The sequence below is a fragment of the Otolemur garnettii genome, unplaced genomic scaffold (assembly GCF_000181295.1).
Source record: "Otolemur garnettii isolate 467f Iridium unplaced genomic scaffold, OtoGar3 scaffold00001, whole genome shotgun sequence".
NCBI classification, from domain to species: domain Eukaryota; kingdom Metazoa; phylum Chordata; class Mammalia; order Primates; family Galagidae; genus Otolemur; species Otolemur garnettii.
In genome coordinates this window covers 8,033,340-8,055,363 of record NW_003852396.1, presented here as the reverse complement: position 1 = coordinate 8,055,363, position 22,024 = coordinate 8,033,340, and the positions used below count along the sequence as shown (strand labels likewise).

The following is a 22,024-nucleotide window of genomic DNA, read 5'->3' as shown; positions in this document are numbered from 1 at the left end:
AAACATTTCTTAAACTCATCATTCAATAATAAAACTACCAAATCATGAGTCTAAATATTTTTTTTGAATCAAACCGAAAAGTAATCCAGTCTTCATTGGCCATTTCCTGAAATCCTTGCTGAAACTCTTCATAAAGGGCCCAAATTTGTGCACAGCTCTCAATGTCTTTAGATACGCTATACGCCAGAGAGAAATTAGGCTCTTCTAGTCCAAAATGGTGGCAATCGTCACTACAGAAACAAACATTGAAATATTAAAAAGAGCAAAACTGTTAAGTAACAATAGGGATTTATCTGCGTTTTGGTATGTGTGTGCATGTAAGTGCATGTGTAGATTTGGTAATGGAGATATGTAGTGAGAAACTACCCATTTTTCACAACAATTTTATTGTAACTATTTTATGTACAGGCTCTACTAAATTCATTAGTATGCATTTTTCCAAAGGAGCCAAAACCAAGCTGATAATATATCAAGATTTTTACGTACATAACATTTGTTATATATATGTAAATATTCATGGCTATATGAATCTATTTATCTGAGAAAAAAATAATCTCAGTTGAAAGAGCTAACTTCTAGAATATAAAATATCCCTAATCTAATTGATATGTCATCTAATAATTATGGTAGTAAACACTTTACTCTCTTATGAAAGCAATTAGTTTATGGACACATTTGCTAAACTAGACCCAAGCTGTGTTCAAGTTTATGTCCTTGCATTATTATAAGATGACCAAACACATTTTTTTAAGTCTTTTGTTAGTACTTATTTTGTTACATTCATTTTTCCCCCAGAGGTACTAAAAGTAATTCCAAAAATCTTATGTATTCCATTCTTAAAAGGATCAGATCACAGAAAGTGAGTAGTCTACCCCCTAATACAACTTTTATTTTGCAGCAGAGTCTTACTTTGTCACCCTCAGTAGAGTGTGGTGACGTCATTGCTTACAGCAACCTCAAACTCTTGGGCTCAAGCAATCCTCTTGCCCCAGCCTCCTGAGTAGTTGGGACTAGTGACCTGCCATAACACCTAGCTATTTTCTTTTTTTTTTTTTTTATGAGACAGGGTCTTGCTCTGGCTCAAGCTGGTCTGGAACTCCTAAGCTTGAGCAATCCACCTGCCTCAGCCTCCCAAGAGTGCTAAGATTACAAGTGTAAGCCACCATGCCTAGCCTCTAATATAACTTTTAAATAAATTTAATTTTCTATTCTATTTTTAGTCATTTCTTAAAATTTGCCTTTTCAACTCTTAATATCTTAATATAAAACCAGAACCAAGACAGCAGTAGCATGAATAGTCATTATCTGCAGTTCAAAAACTGCTTAAGTTTATAAGGAAAGGCATTAAGAAAGCAGATACAAGAAAATTACAAGCTTAATATGTGTATAAATGTAAAACTTTTTTTTCAAAATAAGTGCTACCGGTTTAAAAGACAACACATACACTAGCTTTTTTCTTATGACTTCGAGATCATCAAATTCAATTTTTTTTTCTTTTATTGACTTTGCACTTTTATCAAGAGTCTCATGTTGGCCAGCTTCAATAGTATCATCACCAGGCTTTAGTTGGTCCCAACGAGCTTTAAATTTTTCCAGTTCTTGATAATAAATCTGAAGACGTGATTTCACGTTTCCTTTCATCACTTCAATCTACAAGCCAATAGAGTTTAAGTAACGTAACACAGGGTAAAACTGCACTTCATTTTAACATTCTTATTTCCAATATTTTCTATTTAAAAGTGAAAAAAATCAACACAAACTTAGGATTATTTTAATTATTGACACCACTGTAATAAAATAATTCAAAGATAGAACTAAACCATAAATTCATAGTAACAAGAGATAACCCTCAAATATCATCATTAAAAGAAGCATTCATGTGATTAGACCCAACTACTACAACTACCAACAAAAGTGATATAATTAAAAAAATGTGTATTCAGTGAGTGTTGGTTGTTCAACCTGAGTATATAGCTGCCAATTTGAGGAAGATATTTCCCAGTTTCCCATGCAATGCAGGGCAATAAGACTTGTACTCAACAAAATGTAAGTGTAGTAGAGGTTTAACTTCTAGGTTGTGCCCTTAAAGACAGAAAATACTCCTATCTCTTTCCCCTTTCCACTTCCCACCTGTCTCCTAAGGTAGCAACTAAAGGTAGTAGTAATCCACCTTGGACAACACTCTAAAGATGGTGGACAAAGAACATTAAAGAAACTTCGGGCCCAGACAAAATTACAAGACAGAGGCACAATAGCCTAACATGGAGAGAAACTTAAGCTACAATTTTTTTAGTCTTCATTAGAATAGTCAAACTGATATCCTAATAAATTTAGTAATTTAAGAAAGAAGATGAGTTTCAGAAATAACCTTAAGCCATACATGGTAGGTAAACAATAAATTCATTCATAAGACTGAAAATAATGTTACATTTAGAAGGGACTGGTTTCTTTTTGGTATAATAGGAAGTGAAGAATAACCAGGTAAAACAATCAGCATTTATATAAAGTATTTTACAATAAAAGTACTGTTAGAGGTCAATTTCAATAGCAACACTAAACTCTTACAAACCTGAGCTATAAAGATAAGCAAAAAATCTTAAGTGAGAAAAATTAAGTATCTATTTTAACAAAATAACTGAAAGACTCTTACCTGATCTTTAATCATAAGTTGGTGACTTTCCATCATCAACTCAAATTTATCCCACTTTGCTTTCAAATTACTAATTGTTTCTAAACCTCCACCAGCCACAGTTCGTAGAAGTCTGTTTTTATCTTCAGCTTCTTGAAATAAAGGCAAAATCTAAAGGTTTAAAAAAGAAATGTGAATAAAAATTTATTTTATCAAATCTCCTAAGAGTTCATTTATTTTAATTTTTGTTTAAAATTTATTTTAATTTTTTTTTATTAAGTCATATATACATAGATCATGAATACCTTTATGCCTTTGTGGGATCCAATGTGTTGATTATTTGCACAAATTAGAGTGCTTACATCCTACTAACTAACATTTTAAATTTGTTTAAAATTTACTTTAAATATTGTTTTAAATGAAATATTTTTGCATTTAAATAATTTATTAAATTCCTAGATATGCTGATTTGGCAAAAACAGAAAAAATTCCTAGATATAAACTTTCTAGTGGTTATTTATTATTATATACAAGCTCAATAAAGTCACTCTAAAATCAAAGCTTAAAAGAGATAATAAAAGTAGTAAAATGAGACTGAGTGAAATCCATAGACAATATGATGGCTGTTCAAAGTAAAGTTCTCATTATAATTGTTCCATTCATAAGAAAATGCTAGACAGGCTTCTAAAAGAGCTAAATTTGGTGATTATTTAAGAATGTAAGTTAACTAAATTATTCCATTTAAAAGAGATGAGAAAGTCATGAAAAATGTAATTAAACATATAACTGAAGAAGTAAAATTAAGCTCCTACATTCAAGATTTCTAATTGAAATGCCCTAAATTGTGTTAAACAGTCTGGGTGTAGGTCAATGGGTACTTGAATTGCCTTTATGTTTTTTAAAGCACTGTAAAAGATTAGCATCTTATATTAATACTTGTGCTTTTACTACTCAATGAAACAATAGACTCCACTTAAAGATTTTTAAATATCACTGTACATGCATAATAAAACAGACAACATGAGAAATTCAAATATATCTCAATGATAAGGTCGCTATCCCTGGGCAGGATTAGTTTCATCTGAGAAACAGAGAAAAGCCAATGGACAAATAAGCCAGGTCACACTAGGAAAATCGAAAAGAAAACGTCTGAGCAGGATTTTAATTCATACACATAAATAGAACTTCAGTTAGCCTGTAACGATATCACAACAGTTTACTAACTGACCTGCCTGCAGGTAGACATTCCATGAGAACAGAGCATGTTCTCATGTTCTCATCATCAGAAAGGTATATTATTTCATATCCTTTAAACACTCTTTATGACTTTAAGTCTATCACATAGTAGGAATATATAAAAGTTCATATACTAATTTGAGTTATTTTTCCTTCAACTAAATTATCCCTAATATGCTCTATAAAACTCTGGCTTGTTTATTCTGGGCTCTAGCCTTGTGGATACTGTTTTTATGAATCTTTTCCATTCTTTTATCTTCATCTGGAATTATGAGCTCTTTCATTTTGTGTGTGTGTGTGTGTGTGTGTGTGTGTATTCCTAACTCTTAACTTCATACTTTAGCATCCTAAAATTATAACCCTAAAAATAACAACATGAATTAGTTTAAGTTTACATTTTCTCGATTATGCCACATCAGAAAATAGACTGCAAATACTTTTGAAAAAATACTAGGTATTACTGTTACTGTTTAATTGCACCAACATAGATAGCATCAAGAGTATAATTATGAGCCAACGAGTTGGACCACATTATTGAAGACCTTCTTATAATGTTGACATTATGTATTTCTAAATAATTACATAAAGTTATCTAATTTAAACATTTCTAATATAGTAAAAAAAAAAATAATAAATTTACTTTGTGATTCTCACCTCTGGCTTCCGTTCTTGGAGTTTACCATACTGGAAATTAGCATCACCTATTTCTTCCACAGACTGGGGCATAACTGTTAAGACTTCCATAGCCTCAGTAGCAAAGGTATCAATTTCATGTAATTGAGCTGAATATGAAATAGTAAATACAAGAAATGTTGTTACTACCACCAAAATATTCCATTATATCATTTCTAAATCTATTTAACAAGAAATAGAAAAATTTCTATTCTAAAGGAATATTTCAAGTAATCATGACATGAAATACATTAAATTCTAAATTATCATCTGCTTTCACAAAATAAAATTTCAAGATGTGGAATAAGCAAAAAATTTCTTCTCATAAAAGTTTAGTTGTTCTGCATCGTAATTTAAAATTTTTAAGAAAAAACTTAAGCTAGGCATTGTGGCTCACACCTATAATCCTAGCACTTTGGGAGGCTGAGGCAGGAGGATAGCTTGAGGCCAGATGTTTGACACCAGCCTGAAAAAAGCAAGATCCCATCTCTACAAAAAATAGAAAACTAACTGGGCACAGTAGCCTGTGCCTGTAGTTCCAGCTACTTGGAAGGCTGAGGCAGGAGGATCATTTGAGCCCAGGAGTTTTGAGGTTGCAGTGAACTATGATTATGCCACTACACTCTAGCCCAGAAGGAAAGAAGGGAGGGAGGGAGGGAGGGAGAGAGGGCGAGCGGAGGGGAGGGGAGAGGAGGGGAGGGGAGGAGGTAGGAGAGGAAGAAGAGAAAGAAAGAAAAGAAAAAGAAAAAAGTAAAATGTACTCATTCTTAGTAAATTTTACTAAAAATTAGGAACTTTCTCAGTAACATATGCAACCAATTGATACTAGCTCTGAGAATAAATAAGGATGTCTTTAATTTTTAGATTTAAGGTTTGAATGTGGAATTTCCTATGTTTTAAAATTGCCATTTTGAGAAAATGATATTTCATAATTTTTTTAGATCGGTTTTGACCTTTAAATATTACTGAGAGGCATATTTAATAACTGTCAAAGTACATGCCTCTAAAATAAAATTAATTAAAAATAACAATTAAAGATGGTCTTTACCCTGGATGGACTTCTTCAAAGAAAGAACAAGCATATCAAATAATTTCTGGATGAGATCATCAATCACAGTCTTCACAGGGCTGCAATTAATATTTAAACAATCTACCTTGACAGCACTGAAAAATTCCAAAGGACATATTTTGACATGAAAAAGACTAATTAGAGGAAAAGAGTCTCATTATAATGTGATAATCATTTTAGTATTATTATGATCTTTAAGCACATTTTGGTTTAATATAATAAAAATCCCTTATAAATACTAATTTTTTCATTAAATAATGATTTTATTATAATATTACTATTTTAAACATCCATGTGCATGTGTCAGCTTTAAAAAAGGAAGCACATTATAAATTACTGAAGTATCAAGAGAATATATTTAAATATTTACAAGCTCCCCTTCTCCTAGCACGTAATATACTTATTTAAATATTTATAAAATAAATTCATGATCCCACAGCCAAAATACAAACAACAATAAGGGAAAGAAAAAATATAGATAGAAAATGACTACAGATCAATAAGGCACTAAAACAATAACATAATGAGATATCATTTTATACCTATCAAATGACAAAAATATGTATAATGAATGATTAATTTGTATCTTCAATTGTGTAGGCAGAGAACTCTCAGAACTTCTGGTCAAAATATAAAATAATGCAATTTTATAAAGAGCAAATTATATATCATAATTTTAAAATAGGCATATTTTTGTCTTACTAAGTTTGAGAAATTATCCTAAGAAAATTTTCAAGGCTGACTCCAAGATTTATGCATAAGTCTTTTCATCAAAGTCTTAACTATAATGAAAACTTAGAAACAAGTTAAATATAGAAATGGTTAAATAAATTTTTAAATATCCATATAATTAAAATTTAAAATGGTTAAATGTTTATATACTCATATAATTAAAAATCACATTTTTAAGGAATAGCAAAATATTAATAAAATAGCATTAAATAAAAATAGCAAGATATACTAATAGTATGATCTGAATTTTATAAGTATATATTCTAATATGCCAAAAATATCAAATGTTAATAGTAATTATCTTTATACTATTCTGTATTTTTAAAAAATTAGAGAATATATGTACTGTTAATAATCAGAAAAAAGGTGTATAGTTTTTAAAAGACTAATTATTTGCATAGTACCTCAACACAAATTGTAGTGTTCCAAGCAAACAGAAGCTGAAGCAGACTGACTCATCTGAGAAAAATCTCATATTCATCTTAAATTATACAAAGCTTAAAAAAGTATTTAAAAATTTGGTCAAAACAAATACCCAGATGGTACTCAAGTGTCACAGCTGAAATCTAGAGTGGTAAAAAGCTGGTATGATTTCAATACCACTAACTAGAAAACACCTTATTATCCATATCAAAAATTATTATGGCACATAAGTACTATTAATACATTAACCTCCAATACCTGGGAAGTCGTTCTACTTCTTTTCCTTTTATTTTCAATGCTTTAAAATTTTTCTCCCAGTCATGTACAGTAAAAAGATGCTTTTCTATCAGAGCTTCCATATCAACTTGCCCAATTACAATCCATTCCTATTTAAAGAATAAAAAACATTATTAAAGAAATAGAATAAATTAATATTTTAAGGTTTAAGATACAAATATTAAGACCTTTAAAAGGGGGCAAATGTGAGGCATACAAGTAATTGACCACTTATGTGTGTAAATGTCATCATTACTCCATAGCCTAAAAAATGAACAGGGCCACACAAGTAATCACAGCACTTTGGGAAGCCAAAGCTGGAGGACTGCTTGAGGCCAGGAGTTCAAGACCAGCCTGAGTAAGAGTGACATGCCCCTCTCTACAAAAAATTAAAAAATTAGCTGGGCCTGGTGGGGGGTGACTGTAGTCCCGGCTACTGAGGCTAAGGCCGGAGGACTGCTCAAGCGCAGAAGTTTCAGGTTGCAATAAGCTACAATGATGTTACTGTTCTCTAGCCCAGGTGACAAAGACAGACCTTATATTAAAAAAAAGAAGAAGAAGAAGAAGAAAGAACAACAAAAACAATATTAAAAATGTGGTGTGGTGATCACAGACTTTTTAAAGGAAATTATTAAAAAACCCTTTCTTTAGACTGTCTTCTAAATTAGATGTATACAAAGTTCAAAGACAGAATCACTTCTGAAAAGCCAGGAGTCATTATAGGCTACAAATCTGTATGTATCCAGATTCACTCTAGAAATATAAAATACAGAATACTTAGTCCTATGTCCCAGAATCAATACAAATAAGCAGTGCAATTAAGGTTAATATTTGGAGTTAATATACCTCCTCAATTTAGATGATACACTTAAACAGAAAGAGTTAAATCACTTTATTTCATGAATATTAGAGAGCTTCAGACGAATTAAAATGGGCACAACAGACTCATATGATATACCAAGTGGACACAACAATTTAAAAAAGCAGAAATCAAAATAACTAGTTTCCCAAACTTCACAAAATAGTCAAAAACAGGAAATAAATTTAGTAAAACTTAAATCTGCAGCATAAATCTAGGCTATATAAGAATCTATAAATCTGGTTCTTACTCTCTGATATTTTAATTTTATGCCACACAGATAATTAATTTGTACATTTAATGTTAATTCAATCAATCAAATGAAATTTTATGTTAGAAAGATAGAGAATTCCAAGTTCTATACCTTATGTTGGTGTAAAACAGCTGACAATCTTCTAAACAGATCTTCTGCTTTGCTGAAAATAGTCAGAAATCCATTTGCGTTTCTATCAATCATAATAGAAAAAATAGATTCGTCTCCCATCTCACCTACTCCCTTAAACTGATTTGGAATGCTGATGAACCTCTTCATTTCTCTATAATATTTAGCCCGGATTTCTTCAAAAGGGGGCCTGAATTGTAACCGTCCCTGTCTGGAAGGAAATAAATAACTTTAAAATACAAATCATTAGAAAATTATAAATTGAACATTAAATTGGGGGTTTAAAAGATCTTACTTGTAAGTTAGGTCTATATTTATTTCTGGCAAGTTCTCATTAAGTGCCTCCAAGCCCATCTGATACTGATGCTCCAGAGCCTTGTACAGCTGATGATTCCAGTGCTGCTTCCATGCATGCATGTCACTTGCTTGGAATCCCTAATATGTTACATTCATAGTTTTATTTTAAAACTAAGCAGTACCATTTAATACTTTCATGTCACATAAAGAAAAACTAGAAGCAAAAAAATTCATTTTAAATATCTTAAAACATATACCTCCTCAATTGCCACTTTTAGAATAAGATTTAAATATCTTAAAACATACACCTTCTCAGTTGCCACTTTTAGTATAAGAGTATATGGAGTCAAATATGAAAACGTCTAATCATCGTGCTTATAAACAGTATATTAAAAGATAGGTAAAATTTAAAAACCAAGCAAATATTAAATGACTTATATATTTGGACTTTATTTTATGATGCAGTACCAAATGATTTATTTTGTGAACTTAATCCTTTTTCAAAAATTCCCATCAAGAATAGCTCTTCCCTTCCCTTTCCCTATATAATCAATTGTATATTTAGAAACCTTAAGAGGAAACTTAAAATATTAAAATGCTTAGGATAAAAAGTTCACATACTTTTTTTGCTTCCATACAATCATAAACATACAATTCTAATACTTTTGTTTATTTCTTAAGGTGTGGTGGCTCACACATGTAATCCTAGCACTCTGGGAGGTTGAGGCCAGAGGATGGCTTGAGCTTAGGAGTTCAAAACCATCTTGGCTAGGCAAGAATGAGACCCCCATCTTACTAAAAATAGAAAAATTAGCCAGGCATTGTGATGGGTGCCTATAGTCCCAGCTACTGGGAGGCTGAGGCAGGAGAATGACTTGAACCCAGGAGTTTGAGGTTGCTAGGCTGACACTCTAGCCTGGGCAACAGAGTGAGACTCTATCTTAAAAAAAAAACCCTGAAAAATACAATGTATGCCCCCCTCTAAATGTAGACAATTTTAATACAGGTTTTTCCTTTCTGTGTATACATGTTTTTGGTACACCATGTATATGTGAATGTGTAAGATACCTACCTCATTCAACTAAGATAACATACCACATACTATGTAGCAGGCTCTGCACTAGCCACCTTTATATATACGTCATGCCTTATATCAAAATTTGATTGGAACTGAAATTTTATTCCAAAACAGGAAAAAATGTTAGGTTCATTTTAATCATTAAGTTTCTGCCTAAACTTAACTTGATGTTCTATGGATGTCACAATTATCTAAACATGTACTAACAAATGGTTGATATTTAAACACCATGTCAGAAAAACTACTAACTCTGAATTAAGGGATTTGGCATTCTGTAAGACGAATAGAAACTTATTTTTGTATTTTTAAATGTAAATTCACTGTTAACATATGGTCTTTATAGATAATTTAGTCAAATAATTCTAAAATTATTAGGAATTTATTAGTAAAGATTTAAAGATAATCTTTATGAACTTTTCATCAATTCAGATGCCAATTAGGTCGTATTTCCAAGTATAAGCACAGCGTGAGCACATACTCTACCTGTGCTTCCACAGTCGCTAAGCCAGTTCTCAATTCTTGTAGTCCATCTTTCCAACGCTGTTGCTGCCGAAGCAGATCAATATTCATAAGCATAACCACCTATTAAAAATTAGATCATAATGGTCTCAAAGTAGGAAAAAATATTTACTTCCAGTGGAGAAACCTCACAGACACCACCTGACAATCATCAAGTTTGACTAAACCTGTAATAAGACTTATCAATATCTAACTTATAAACTGACAGGGGCAAAGTATCATTTCCGTGGTATTTCTGCCAAAATTACATAGCCCCAATATAATCATGAGAAAATATTATATAAAACCAAATTGAGAGATATTCTATATTCATCACAGTAAAAAAAAAAAAAAATGGGAAAGACTGAGGAGGAGGAGACTATAGAAACTCAACAACTAAATGAAAAGTGAAATTCTGGATTATATCCTGGAAAAGAAAAAGGATATTAGTCCAAAAAGTTGTAAAATTCAAAAATGGTCTATTTCCTAGTTTTGATAAACTAGTCGAAGTTATATGCCATGGTTATATAAGTGGTTCACATTAGGGAAAGCTGCAAGAAGGGTAAATATGAATTCTCTGTGCTATTTAACTTTGTCTCAAATTATTTCAAAATAACATGTTTTTAGAAATAATATCTTATTTTTTAATTAATACAATTCATAGCTTATTCAATTTTATAAACAAAATATACCTTTTCACAAAATGTAGTATGCCATTTTCTCAGTTTTCTATTTTCAGTAGCAAGTCGTTCGGCCGCATTTTGGAGTTTTTGGATGTAACCTTCTAATTCTTTAGGATTATCCCAAGTAATCTGTGACTTTCCTCCACTTCCTGCTTTTGAATTCTATGGTACAATAAATTGCATTTAATATTTAGATGCATTTCTTTTCCCCCAAAGATTCAATATTCTACATCATAAGTCCAACTATCCCCAACACTCATCTGAATAAAAATAGCACACAGTAATTTTCCACTTCATAAATGATAAGATAGTCTGACCAACATTGAGTAGTTCATTTTTTCCAGGTCCTCTTTTTTACATCTAAAAAACCTTGAACATAACACAAATGCATAAGAATACTGAAAAATAGAACAAAGAAGGCAGACAACCTAGAAACCTAAGGAATTAAGGAACAACACACCCCTTTTTTCTACGGCCAGAGGATTAAAAATAACCTTAGTATGGCCAAGCACAGTGGTGCACGCCTATAGTTCTAGCACTTTGGGAGGCTGAAACAGGTGGGTTTCTTGAAGGCAGAAGTTTAAGACCAGACTGGGCGATGTATCAAGACCCTTCCCTCAACTGTGAAGCTAGATGGGAAGAAAGCAGATGACGACTAGAGGCAGCATTCACCAGAGGCTCCTGTCCAGAGGAAAAGATACTGCACAGAAGTAGACTCAATAAAGCTGAAGGTGGGCAGATGAGCTAAGAAAGAAGATGAAGTACACATCATCTCTGATGAGGTGACTCCTAGAAAGAGGATCCAAGAAAACAAATTCCAGGTACAAAGCCCATCACCAGGAGGATGAGAGACCCCTCTCCCAAATGGGAGGCTGGCCATGGTCTCTCTGCAAGGAAAAAGGGAACTAAAGACCTCTCGTTTTACCCCACAGGAGAGAGCCTCTAAACAACAGCCTTCTTCTCCATGGAGGTCCCTCTTGTGAGCTGAGGAATTCTCCCCGGCATAAAATTAAACAAATATTTTCCCCACAGTTCTGAACTCCCAGTCCACCCTTTCTCCTTTGCCTGGTGGTATGAAGGTCTGCCCCCTACAGAGTCCAGAGTATTTAGGAATTCATGAGAGGCCTGGGCAAAGTGTGGGCCGCTGGACAACAGCCTGGAAACAGTGACTCAAGTGGAAGCTGGGAGCCCGGGAAGAGAGAGATGCATGGGCGAGAGAGTCACGCCATGATGGTATGTGGTAGAAGTTTTCTGACTCAGTGGCTCACAGAAGGGGTCCAAGCTCTATCCCCTCAGGTATATGGGTAGCAACTGCCTATGGATTTCTACTATCGGGCTGCTGGAGACCCTTTGAATACTCCCTCTTGAGCAATGATTATACTGCCCAGAATAATCTGATTATAACTCTTGACCTGGACTGTCCACCCAGGGACCTTCCAAGGTTGAGCAGCGGTTATTTTGTAGCGGGAAAGGACTGATTTTCCTCCTTCAGCTACAACCCAATTCATAATTGCCAAGTCATGGAAGAAGCCCAAATACCCATCAACCCATGAATGGATGAACAAATTGTGGTATATGTACACCATGGAATACTATAGAGCCATAAAAAAGCTGGAGACTTTACATCTTTTATGTTTATCTGGATGGAGCTGGAACATATTCTTAGTAAAGTATCTCAAGAAGGGGGGGGGAATAACCAATGTACTCAGTACTATTATGAAACCAATATATAATCACTTATACATTCATACACGTTCATATGAATGATAAAACACAAATATAGTCCAGAAAGAAGAAAGGGAGAGGCAAGTGGACAGAGGGTATTTGGAGGGATCTCACTTAATGTGCACAATGCAAGGGTACATTTCCAAATAACTAACAGTATATTATAAATGTCTTACCACAAAAAATAAGTGAGGTAATGGTTATGTTAATCAGTTTGACTTAAGCATTCCACATTGTATATCATATGATTACACTGTACCCCATAAATGTATCTGTGTACATTTATGATTTAATAAAAATTAAGTTAAAATATTAATTAGAAAAAAAAAAGACCCTTGCCTCTCCAAAAAGAAATTTAAACATAATCTGGGCATGGTGCATATGCCTGGAGTCCTAGCTACCCAGAAGGCTGAGCCAGAAGATTAGCTTGAGCATGAGAGTGGAGGGTGCAGTAAACTGTGATCTTGCCACTTTACGTCAGCTTGGGCAAAAGAGCAAGACATTCTCTAAAAATATATATATACACACACATACATATATGTGTATATACAGGGGTTGCTAAAAACTGTATACACATTTCAAGAAGGGAAAATACTGTATTAAAATTGTCAGACAGTCACATTTGACTTCTGCAATTTTTAAGAGGTGCTCAAATGTGACTTGTATTCATCTTTTGTTATTAGTATATATTGAGTATTATAATTTCAAAACAGTTTTTTTCCTTTCTTAAAATATGTATACATTTTTGGCACCTCTATATGTATAAATCTACATATTCGGTGAAAAATGTCAAAAATAATAAAGTATGATCTCATTTTTAAATATAGGCAGAGAAAAAAATTTGAAAGGATATACATCACAATTTTAAAATGGTCATTTCCCTGTACTATTAAAATTTTCCTTAATAAACTCATGTTAATCTCTGACAAGGAAAAATATGATTATAATAATACCTATATTGTGAATTATTTAACTACTAGTAATTTTTTTTTTTTTTTCGAGACAGAGACTCATTGTGTTGCCCTCAGTAGAGTGCTATAGCATCACAGCTCACAGCAACCTCAAATTCTTGGGCTTAAGCAATTCTCTTGCCTCAGCCTCCCAAGTAGCTGGAACTACAGGCACCCACCACAACGCCCAGCTATTTTTTTTGTTTTGTAGTCAGTTAGCAGACCCAGGCAGGGTTCAAACCCACCAGCCCAGTGAATGTGGTCACTGCTCTAACCATTGGACGATGGGCACCAAGCCTGCTAGTAAATTGTAAGCCTGAGAACCAGTATATAAAAGAAAGTTAACACAGTAGGTCTAGTATCCTCAAAAGACCTGCTTAAAAGATTGCCCTTTATCTGGCATCTGGGAACTTAGACTTCAGAAGGATTCTCACCTCCCTAATTGATAAGAGTGGCTTAATGTTTCTAAATAATATGGTTTATGCTGAATTCTTGCTTTCCATTTGGAATTCCTTTTGGAATTTTAGTATGTACTAGGCAGAAGGTGTCTATGTGACAAGAACCCCGTAAAAATACTAGTGCTGCATCTCTAATGATCTTTCCTAGTAAGACATTTCATGCGTTATAATTCCTTCCTAAGGGATTCAAGCATGTCCTGTGTGACTTAAGAGTGGATTCTTGGAAGTTTGCACCTGGTTTCTTGGGACATCATCCTATATACTTTTCCTTTTGCTGAAATATTGCTGTCAGTCCTCCTAGTAAATCACAGAACCTGGGATGGTATTGAGGACTCTTATAGAATGAGTTATCTATTTTCAAGTAAAAGATGAAAAAGATATTCTCTCCTTTTTTTCAAATACTTCATGTCCATGAAGACTAAAATGATAGATTTCAAATAATTAATAGTCACATAGTAATGTTCAGTTTAAACAGTATTGTAAGTTTTCCCAATTTCCATTTCCTAATTACCTAAATGTGTGGACATTTAAATAAGCACAAATAAAGAAGTAAGCCTCAAATTACAAAATTAGGAAATGGTGGGAAAGTACTAAGGAACCTTGTCTACAAGGACCATAAGCTTCAGTAGATAAATAAATACCATACAAATCTTACACTATCTCTAGTAATATAATTCATTTTTCTCCCTCTCTTTTTATTGAGACAAAGTCTCACTATGTTGCCCTCGGTAGAGTGCCATGGCATCACAGCTCACAGCAACCTCAAACTCTTGGGCTTAAGCAATTCTCTTACCTCAGCCTCCCAAGTAGCTGGGACTATAGGTGCCTACCACAGTGCTGGCCATTTTTTGTTGCAGTTGTCATTGTCATTTAGCTGGTTGGGGCTGGGTTTGAACCTGCCACCCTCTGTGTATGTGGCTGGTGCCGTAACCACTGTGCTACGGGCGCCAAGCCTCATTTCTCTTATAAATGAAACATTATAACCATTTAAATCTATAGTTGAAAAAAAATGTTATTTGTTAGGAGTAAAAGGAGTAACTGAGGCTCGGTGCCTGTGGCTCAAGTGGCTAAGATGCCAGCCACATACATCTGAGCTGGCAAGTTTGAATCCAGCCCAGGCCACCAAACAACAATGACGGCTGCAACCAAAAAATAGCCAGGCGTTGTGGCAGGCGCCTATAGTACCAGCTACTTTGGAAGTAGAGGCAGGAGAATCACTTGAGCCCAGGAGTTGGAGGTTGCTATGAACTGTGATGCCACAGGACTCTACCCAGGGCAAGAGCTTGAGCCTCTGTCTCAAAAAAAAAGGAAGTAACTGAGGTGCAAATTAAAGTCTAGATGAATGACTATGTTGTAATTACACTCAAAAACTAAGAAATAAAAAACACCTCACATGTAAAATATAATAAAATTAAAAGTTCATTTACCTTAATTATCTGTTCAAATGCTAAGGCAGATTGTAACATCATTGGCCTCTGACTTTGAATCATTTGTTGATCAATAGAATTATAAAAATGTGCCACCTACAAAGTAAAAGTCCAATTAGTAACAATCAGTAATAAATAATAGTTCATTTTCTAAGTTTTAATTTTTCTTCATTTTTAAAGGTTTAAATGGAAACATTAACTTTTCTCAATCCTAAGATTAGAAAAGAAAATAGTTTATCTCTAATATGACATTTATTCCTGTATCGATATACACAATCAACGTATACATTTTGAGTTCCTACAATTTGCCAAGTCATGTTCTGAGAGCTAATTAAACAATAATTATAAAACCTGGTCCCCAGAATCAAGAAGTTCATAGTCTCATAGTGAGGAAGTAACCCAGTAAAACATGTTAAGTGCTAAAAAACTGAATTCTTAATCCCTCTCTACCTTTCTAAATCTGCTCGTTCTTTTTCTTATATATATACTACCATGATTTACCCATTTCTCAGACCAAAAATTCTTTACATTGTCCCTTAATGCTTCTCTCACATGCCACATTAGCAAAAAACCTATTGCCTTACACTTTGAAAATATGCCTTGAATCCAATCACTCCACCCCACCTCCCTTAACTGCACTGCAATCCATGCAACCTCATCACTTGGCAAGAGCAGTTCAGCAGTCTCCTACATGGTCCTCCTACTTCTAACCATAGCCTCCAATCACCTATTCAAAGCATCCAGAGTAGCCTTTTGAAGGTTTTGAGTAGGGACCTCTTCACCACCCAAACCTAATGACTTCCCAATACACTTGAAAAAAACCCCAAATCCAAAAACTCTTGCCTAAGAGTTTTCCATTACATTAAAGAATAAAATCCAAATTTTCATTCTTTCAAATACAAAACCCGTGTCCTTATCCTAAAATATAAGATTCTACATAAACTGGCCCTTAGTCTCACCATGAAACCCTATTTTTTTTAGGTACTTATGAGTACCTAACATTGTGTTACATACTCTAAGTGTCTCTCCTACAGAATATCTGTCTCTCCTACAGAAATGACAGTTCTAAGAACAGTGCCAAGCAAATAGCAAGTACTCAATAAATGTTTGTTAAACTAATCAACAAATAGAGATAACTATAAAGAACAATAGTGGAGGCTTGGCGCATGTGGCTCAAGCAGCTAAGGCGCCAGCCACATACACCTAAGGTGGCAGGTTCCAATCCCCAGCCCGGGCCTGCCAAACAACAATGATGGCTGCAACCAAAAAATGGCCGGGCGTTGTGGCGGGCGCCTGTGGTCCCAGCTACTTGGGAGGCTGAGGCAGGAGACTCGCTTGAGCCCAGGAGTTGGAGGTTGCTGTGAGCGTGATGCCATGGCACTCTACCCAGGGGGATAGCTTGAGGCTCCATCTCAAAAAAAAAAAAAAAAAAAAAAAAAAGAACAATAGTGGACAAAGAAAATCATTAACTCTGTAACTCTGTTGGGGGAAAAGGGGGTTTCATGCTCACAACATGCTTGGCACATAGCAGGTGTTTAAAAAATACTTCTTAAGGGCGGCACCTGTGGCTCAAAGAAGTAGAGTGCTGGCCCCATATACCAGAGGTGGCAGGTTCAAACCCAGCCCCCGGCCAAAAACTGCAAAAAATATATATTTCTTAACTAATTTTATAGCATATCCTCTTCTCTCTACCAACATGCATGAAAATACATTCTGTTTGGTGGCAAGTACCCACTCTTCTTATTCTGTACCACAAAAGTAGGCCCAGAAAAAAACACAATCAAGAAAATTAGAAGCAACAGAATACATATTATTATAGCAATCTAGCTATACTTCTATCTATCCGACATTCTAATTTATATTCCATACTCTAGCTAAATATCTGCTCATAAATAAAGGTATACATAAACAGAGTTTCCCTTTTGTTTTTCCAGGGGCAAATACAAATACTATGTGACCATTCATTCATTTATTGAGCTCCTATTACATCAGACTAAATACTTAGGATACAAAGTGAACAAGCCTCTCTGCCTTTCATCAAGTAGTCACTCTAATTGAAAAGAGTGCCCAAGACACACAATAAACATCACTCCTTACCCAATACTACTTCTACCTCTACCCAGGAAAAAAACTGAAAAGTCCTACCTCTACGATTTCATAAGACTTTCTGAAAATGTATTCTGTATTAAATATTGTTATCTATTTGTCCACATATCTATCATCAGTACATGAAATGAAGTAAATATGAGCTCTGAAGTTAAGAGAGACTAGGCATCAGATCCTAGCTTCATAACATAATATCTATGTGGCACTGGGAAAATTATGTTATATAAATGATCCCTATTAGATTAGTTACAATATTTTAAAAAGCACCTTATTACAAGATCTGACATTTAATGAGTACTCAGTGTTAATCTGCTCTCTCCCACCAGAACAGTGATTTTCAACCATAGCTCATTTATGCATTGAGAAACATTTGGTAATGTCTAGAGATATTTTTGATTATTAGGACTAGGCAGATGCTCCTGGAGCATACTGGGGACAGGCCAGAGATGCTGCTAAACATTCTATAATGCACAGTATACTCCCCCCAAAAAAGAATTGGTCCAAACTATCAAAAGTACAGAGACTGAAAAATCCTGTGCCAGGCTATGATAGTAATATATTCATTTTTATATCCTCATTACACTATGCCTGACAGAGTAGGTACTCAGTAAATCTTCACTGTATGAGAGAATAAATGAAAGACTAAATAACAAGATAATGTTCCTGCCTTGTAAGATATTGTTCTTGCTCTTTATAATCTAATAATCAAGTAAAAGAAAAAATGAAAGAAAGCAGATACAATGTAAGTGATTTTCACATTGCACACATATTTTTTTAAAAATCAACTAATAGAATATAAACAAGTGCCTTTGAACTTGGAATTAAACAATGACACTAAATTTTCTAATCAGAAACCTATTTCAATGCGTGGAGACTTGTTCAGAGAAAAGCCAAGTCATACATAACCAGAGCATAGGTATAACATGAGGATAAGTACAATTAGTGAAGGCCAAAACCAGTAAATTTAGTTGGGATATGATTAAGGCTCTTGTATGCCATATTAAGAAGACAGACTATAAGTTATATGCTATACTAAGAAGATAGACTGTAAGTTGATAATAGTTGGTTTTGAACAGGGAAATGACATGATGGTAATATGTGCAAAGGTAGGCAGACCAAGAGACTAATATATCAGCCCAATAATTCTATGCCTCTAAGAGGGAGGCAGAGGATCCTTTAATTAGAAAGTCCTGTAAAACCCATGCAAGTGACATGAAAGAAATAATTTTTTTTTTTTTTTTTTTTTGAGACAGAGCCTCAAGCTGTCCCCCTGGGCAGAGTGTCGTGGCATTCCAGCTCATAGCAACCTCCAACTCCTGGGCTCAAGCGAGTCTCCTGCCTCTGACTCCCAAGTAGCTGGGACCACAGGCACCCGCCACAACGCCCGGCTATTTTTTGGTTGCAGCCATCATTGTTTGGCGGGTCCGGGCTGGGGATTCGAGCCCGCCACCTTAGGTGTACGTGGCTGGCGCCTTAGCCGGTTGAGCTATAGGCGCCGAGCCAGAAATAATTATTTTTATTTTCTAAATGTTTTTAGAATGAAAAGCAATAAACAAAAATACCTTAAATGAATAAATTCCCACATAGGTTATAAAGCAAATTTTGTAATATAGTCATTTGGCAATCCATAATTTCACATGAATTAGTGGTGCTATTTTATTAGTCTTTAAAAAAAGTAAAAGATTCAGTCCTTAACATGTTCTAGTTTAATGAACTCAGAATAGGGAAGTTTTAAAAATATATAATTTCATACTTGTTTAAGAATAATTGCTTGCTTGCAGAATTTCTGTGCAATGTTTGCAACTTGCTGTATTTTGGCAGGGATAACGAAGCCAAGTGCAGAAAGCTGACGAACTTCTCTCAGAAGAATCACCAAACGATCTGAATAATGCACTTTTAATGACCCATCCTTAGGATCCAATTCCATAATTCGACTATTAGCCTCAATACTGCAAAACACAATAAATAACCTATTAAGCTTTATGTTCTCACTCTTTAGACTAATGAAAAACATAATAGATTTTATAACTTTTCTGTATATCTAATATTAACTCAAAGCTAAAACAAGAAAAAGCTTTTTTTCCCTTTTTTTCCCAGAGACAAGGTCTTGCTCTGTCACCCAGGCTAGAATGCAATGGCACAATAATAGCTCACTGCAGCCTCGAACTCCTTGGCTTGAAGGATCCTCTGACCTCAGCCTCCCAAAGTGCCAGAATTACAGACATGAGCCACTATGCCTGCTCTTCCCCTCCAAAAAAACCACTTCTTAATTATAGCTTTCAAGTTGTGTTTTGTTTTTTTTTTTTTTTTGTATATGATTTCACAATCCATATTTTGGAAACAAATTGAAATATTGAAAATATATCATTACATTTCAAAAAAGTGGTTTTAAAGTGAGAAAAAAAAATCAATTCTTTAACTATCATCTAAAATTCAAACTGATGTCATATCCACTATAAAGAAAAAGGGTTTTGATTCATTTTGTAAAGGTAACTTAGATTTATTTTAGTCAGCCCACCTGCTGCTTCGATGTTTTTCTAAGCGGATCAATGAAGAGTGGTAGGTTTCATTCTTTGATTCTAACCTTTGATTCACTACTTACTGACTGTACATTTTTCTGTGTTTCTTATAAAAGCTATAATAGCAAATATTACTTCGAGGCACTCAAATCAGTATGGATTGTGAAAATAATGAACTAAATCAAGCCAAAGGTATTATGTTTTCATCACTTTCCCTAGGATTAGGTTTATATAATGTACATTCTTTCAAATCACTTTTGCAATTAAGAAAATCTGCATTTAAGATAATAGCCTCTAGTTCCATCCAAATTGTTGCAAAAGGCTTTAAGTCATCCTTTTCATGGCTGAGTAGTAAGTATTCCATGGTATACACATACCACATTTTGTTAACGCACTCATGAGCACATGGTCACTTGCGTTGATTCCATATCTTTGCAATTGTGAACTGCACTGCAATAAACATTCAAATATAAGTGCATTTTTATACAAAATGACCTATTTTCCTCTGAGTAATACTCAATAATGGGACAGCCAGATCAACCAGCAGGTATATTTTTACTTCTTTGAGGAATTTCCATAATATTTTCCATAGAGGTTGTACTAATTTACAGTCCCATCAACAGTGTAGAAATGTTCCTTTCTGTTTACATCCATGCCAGCATCTATTATTTTTGGACTTTTTAATAAAAGTCATTGTAACAGAGGTAAGGTGCTATCTCATTGTGTTTTAACTTGCATTTTCTCTGACAATTAATGATGCTGAGCATTTTTTCATGTTTGTTAACTATTGGTCTACCTTCTTTTAAAAAGCTTCTGTTCATGTCTTTTGCCCACTTGTTAATGGGGATATTTTAATTTTTTATTGCTGATTTCGTTGAGTTCTTTGTAAATTCTGGTCATTAGCCCTCTATCAGATGTATAGCTTGATAATATTTTCTCCTATTTTGCAAGTTGCCTGTTTGTTCTGTTGATTACTTCCATGGCCGTACAGAAGCTTTTTAATTTAATCAAGTTCCATCCATTTACTTTTGTTGTTGCTGTGATGGCCACTGTCATCTTCATAAATTCTTTGCCTAAGCTGATATCTAGAAGAATTTTCTAACATTTCCTTCTAGAATTCTTAGGGTTTCATGCCTTAAAGTGATTTGTCCATCTTGAACTAATTTTTGTGAATGGTGAGAGATAAAGATTCTGTTTCATTCCTCTGCATGTGGCTATCCAATTTTCCCACCACCATTTTTTAAATAGAAATTCATTCTCAAAGATCAGTTGGCTGTATATAGTAGATTTTATATCTGAGTTTTCTATTCTGTTCCATTGGTCTATGTCTCTATTTTTATGCCAATATCATGCTGTTTTGATGACTACAGCCTGTAGTACAGTTTTAAGTTTTGCAATGTTATGCCACTAGATTTGGTTCTTTTGCTTAATATTGCACTGACCATTCAAGGGCTCTTTTCTGGTTCCAAATGAAATTAAGAATTTTTTTCTAGAAATGTGAAATACAATGGTATTTTGGGGGAATTGCATTGAATCTGCATATTACCTTCGGTAGCATGTACATTTTAATATTAATTGTACTGATCCGTGAGTATGTTTTCCCATTTGCTCATACCCCCTGTGATTTTCCTGTGTTTCATAGTTCTCTTTGCAGATATCTTTTACCTCCTTAGTTAAGTATACACATATTCCTAGATATTTTATTTTATTTATAGCTACCGATAATGGTAGTGAGTCTTTGATTTGACTCTTATTTTGGCAGTTCTTGGCATATGCTGATTTTATACCCTAAGACTTCACTGAATTTGTTCAGTAAAGACTTCACCAGAGTCTTTGGTGGAATCTTTGAGGTTTTCTGGTATAAGATTATAAAACCAGCAAAAAGTGAAAGTTTGGCCTCATCTTTTCTGATTTGGAATCCCATTATCTCCTTCTCTTCCGATTGCTCTGGGTAGGACTTCCGGCACCATATTGAACACAAATGGTAACAATGGGCATCATCCTT

The 22,024-nt window shown here is 34.1% G+C and overlaps 1 protein-coding gene across 1 annotated transcript in view; it reads right to left on the bottom strand.

The window, feature by feature from the left end:
* Nucleotides 1–22,024, bottom strand: part of DYNC2H1 (dynein cytoplasmic 2 heavy chain 1) — a 267,699-nt gene that overhangs the window by 228,762 nt on the left and 16,913 nt on the right. The window contains exons 12-23 of the mRNA XM_023511235.1: nucleotides 19,254–19,449; nucleotides 15,395–15,490; nucleotides 10,844–10,996; nucleotides 10,137–10,235; nucleotides 8,574–8,713; nucleotides 8,261–8,489; nucleotides 7,020–7,147; nucleotides 5,586–5,701; nucleotides 4,520–4,647; nucleotides 2,651–2,800; nucleotides 1,445–1,650; nucleotides 75–230 (exon numbers count right to left, since the gene is read on the bottom strand). Coding sequence (XP_023367003.1) covers nucleotides 75–230; nucleotides 1,445–1,650; nucleotides 2,651–2,800; nucleotides 4,520–4,647; nucleotides 5,586–5,701; nucleotides 7,020–7,147; nucleotides 8,261–8,489; nucleotides 8,574–8,713; nucleotides 10,137–10,235; nucleotides 10,844–10,996; nucleotides 15,395–15,490; nucleotides 19,254–19,449 — 1,797 coding nt within the window. The remainder of the gene's footprint in view (nucleotides 1–74; nucleotides 231–1,444; nucleotides 1,651–2,650; nucleotides 2,801–4,519; nucleotides 4,648–5,585; nucleotides 5,702–7,019; nucleotides 7,148–8,260; nucleotides 8,490–8,573; nucleotides 8,714–10,136; nucleotides 10,236–10,843; nucleotides 10,997–15,394; nucleotides 15,491–19,253; nucleotides 19,450–22,024) is intronic.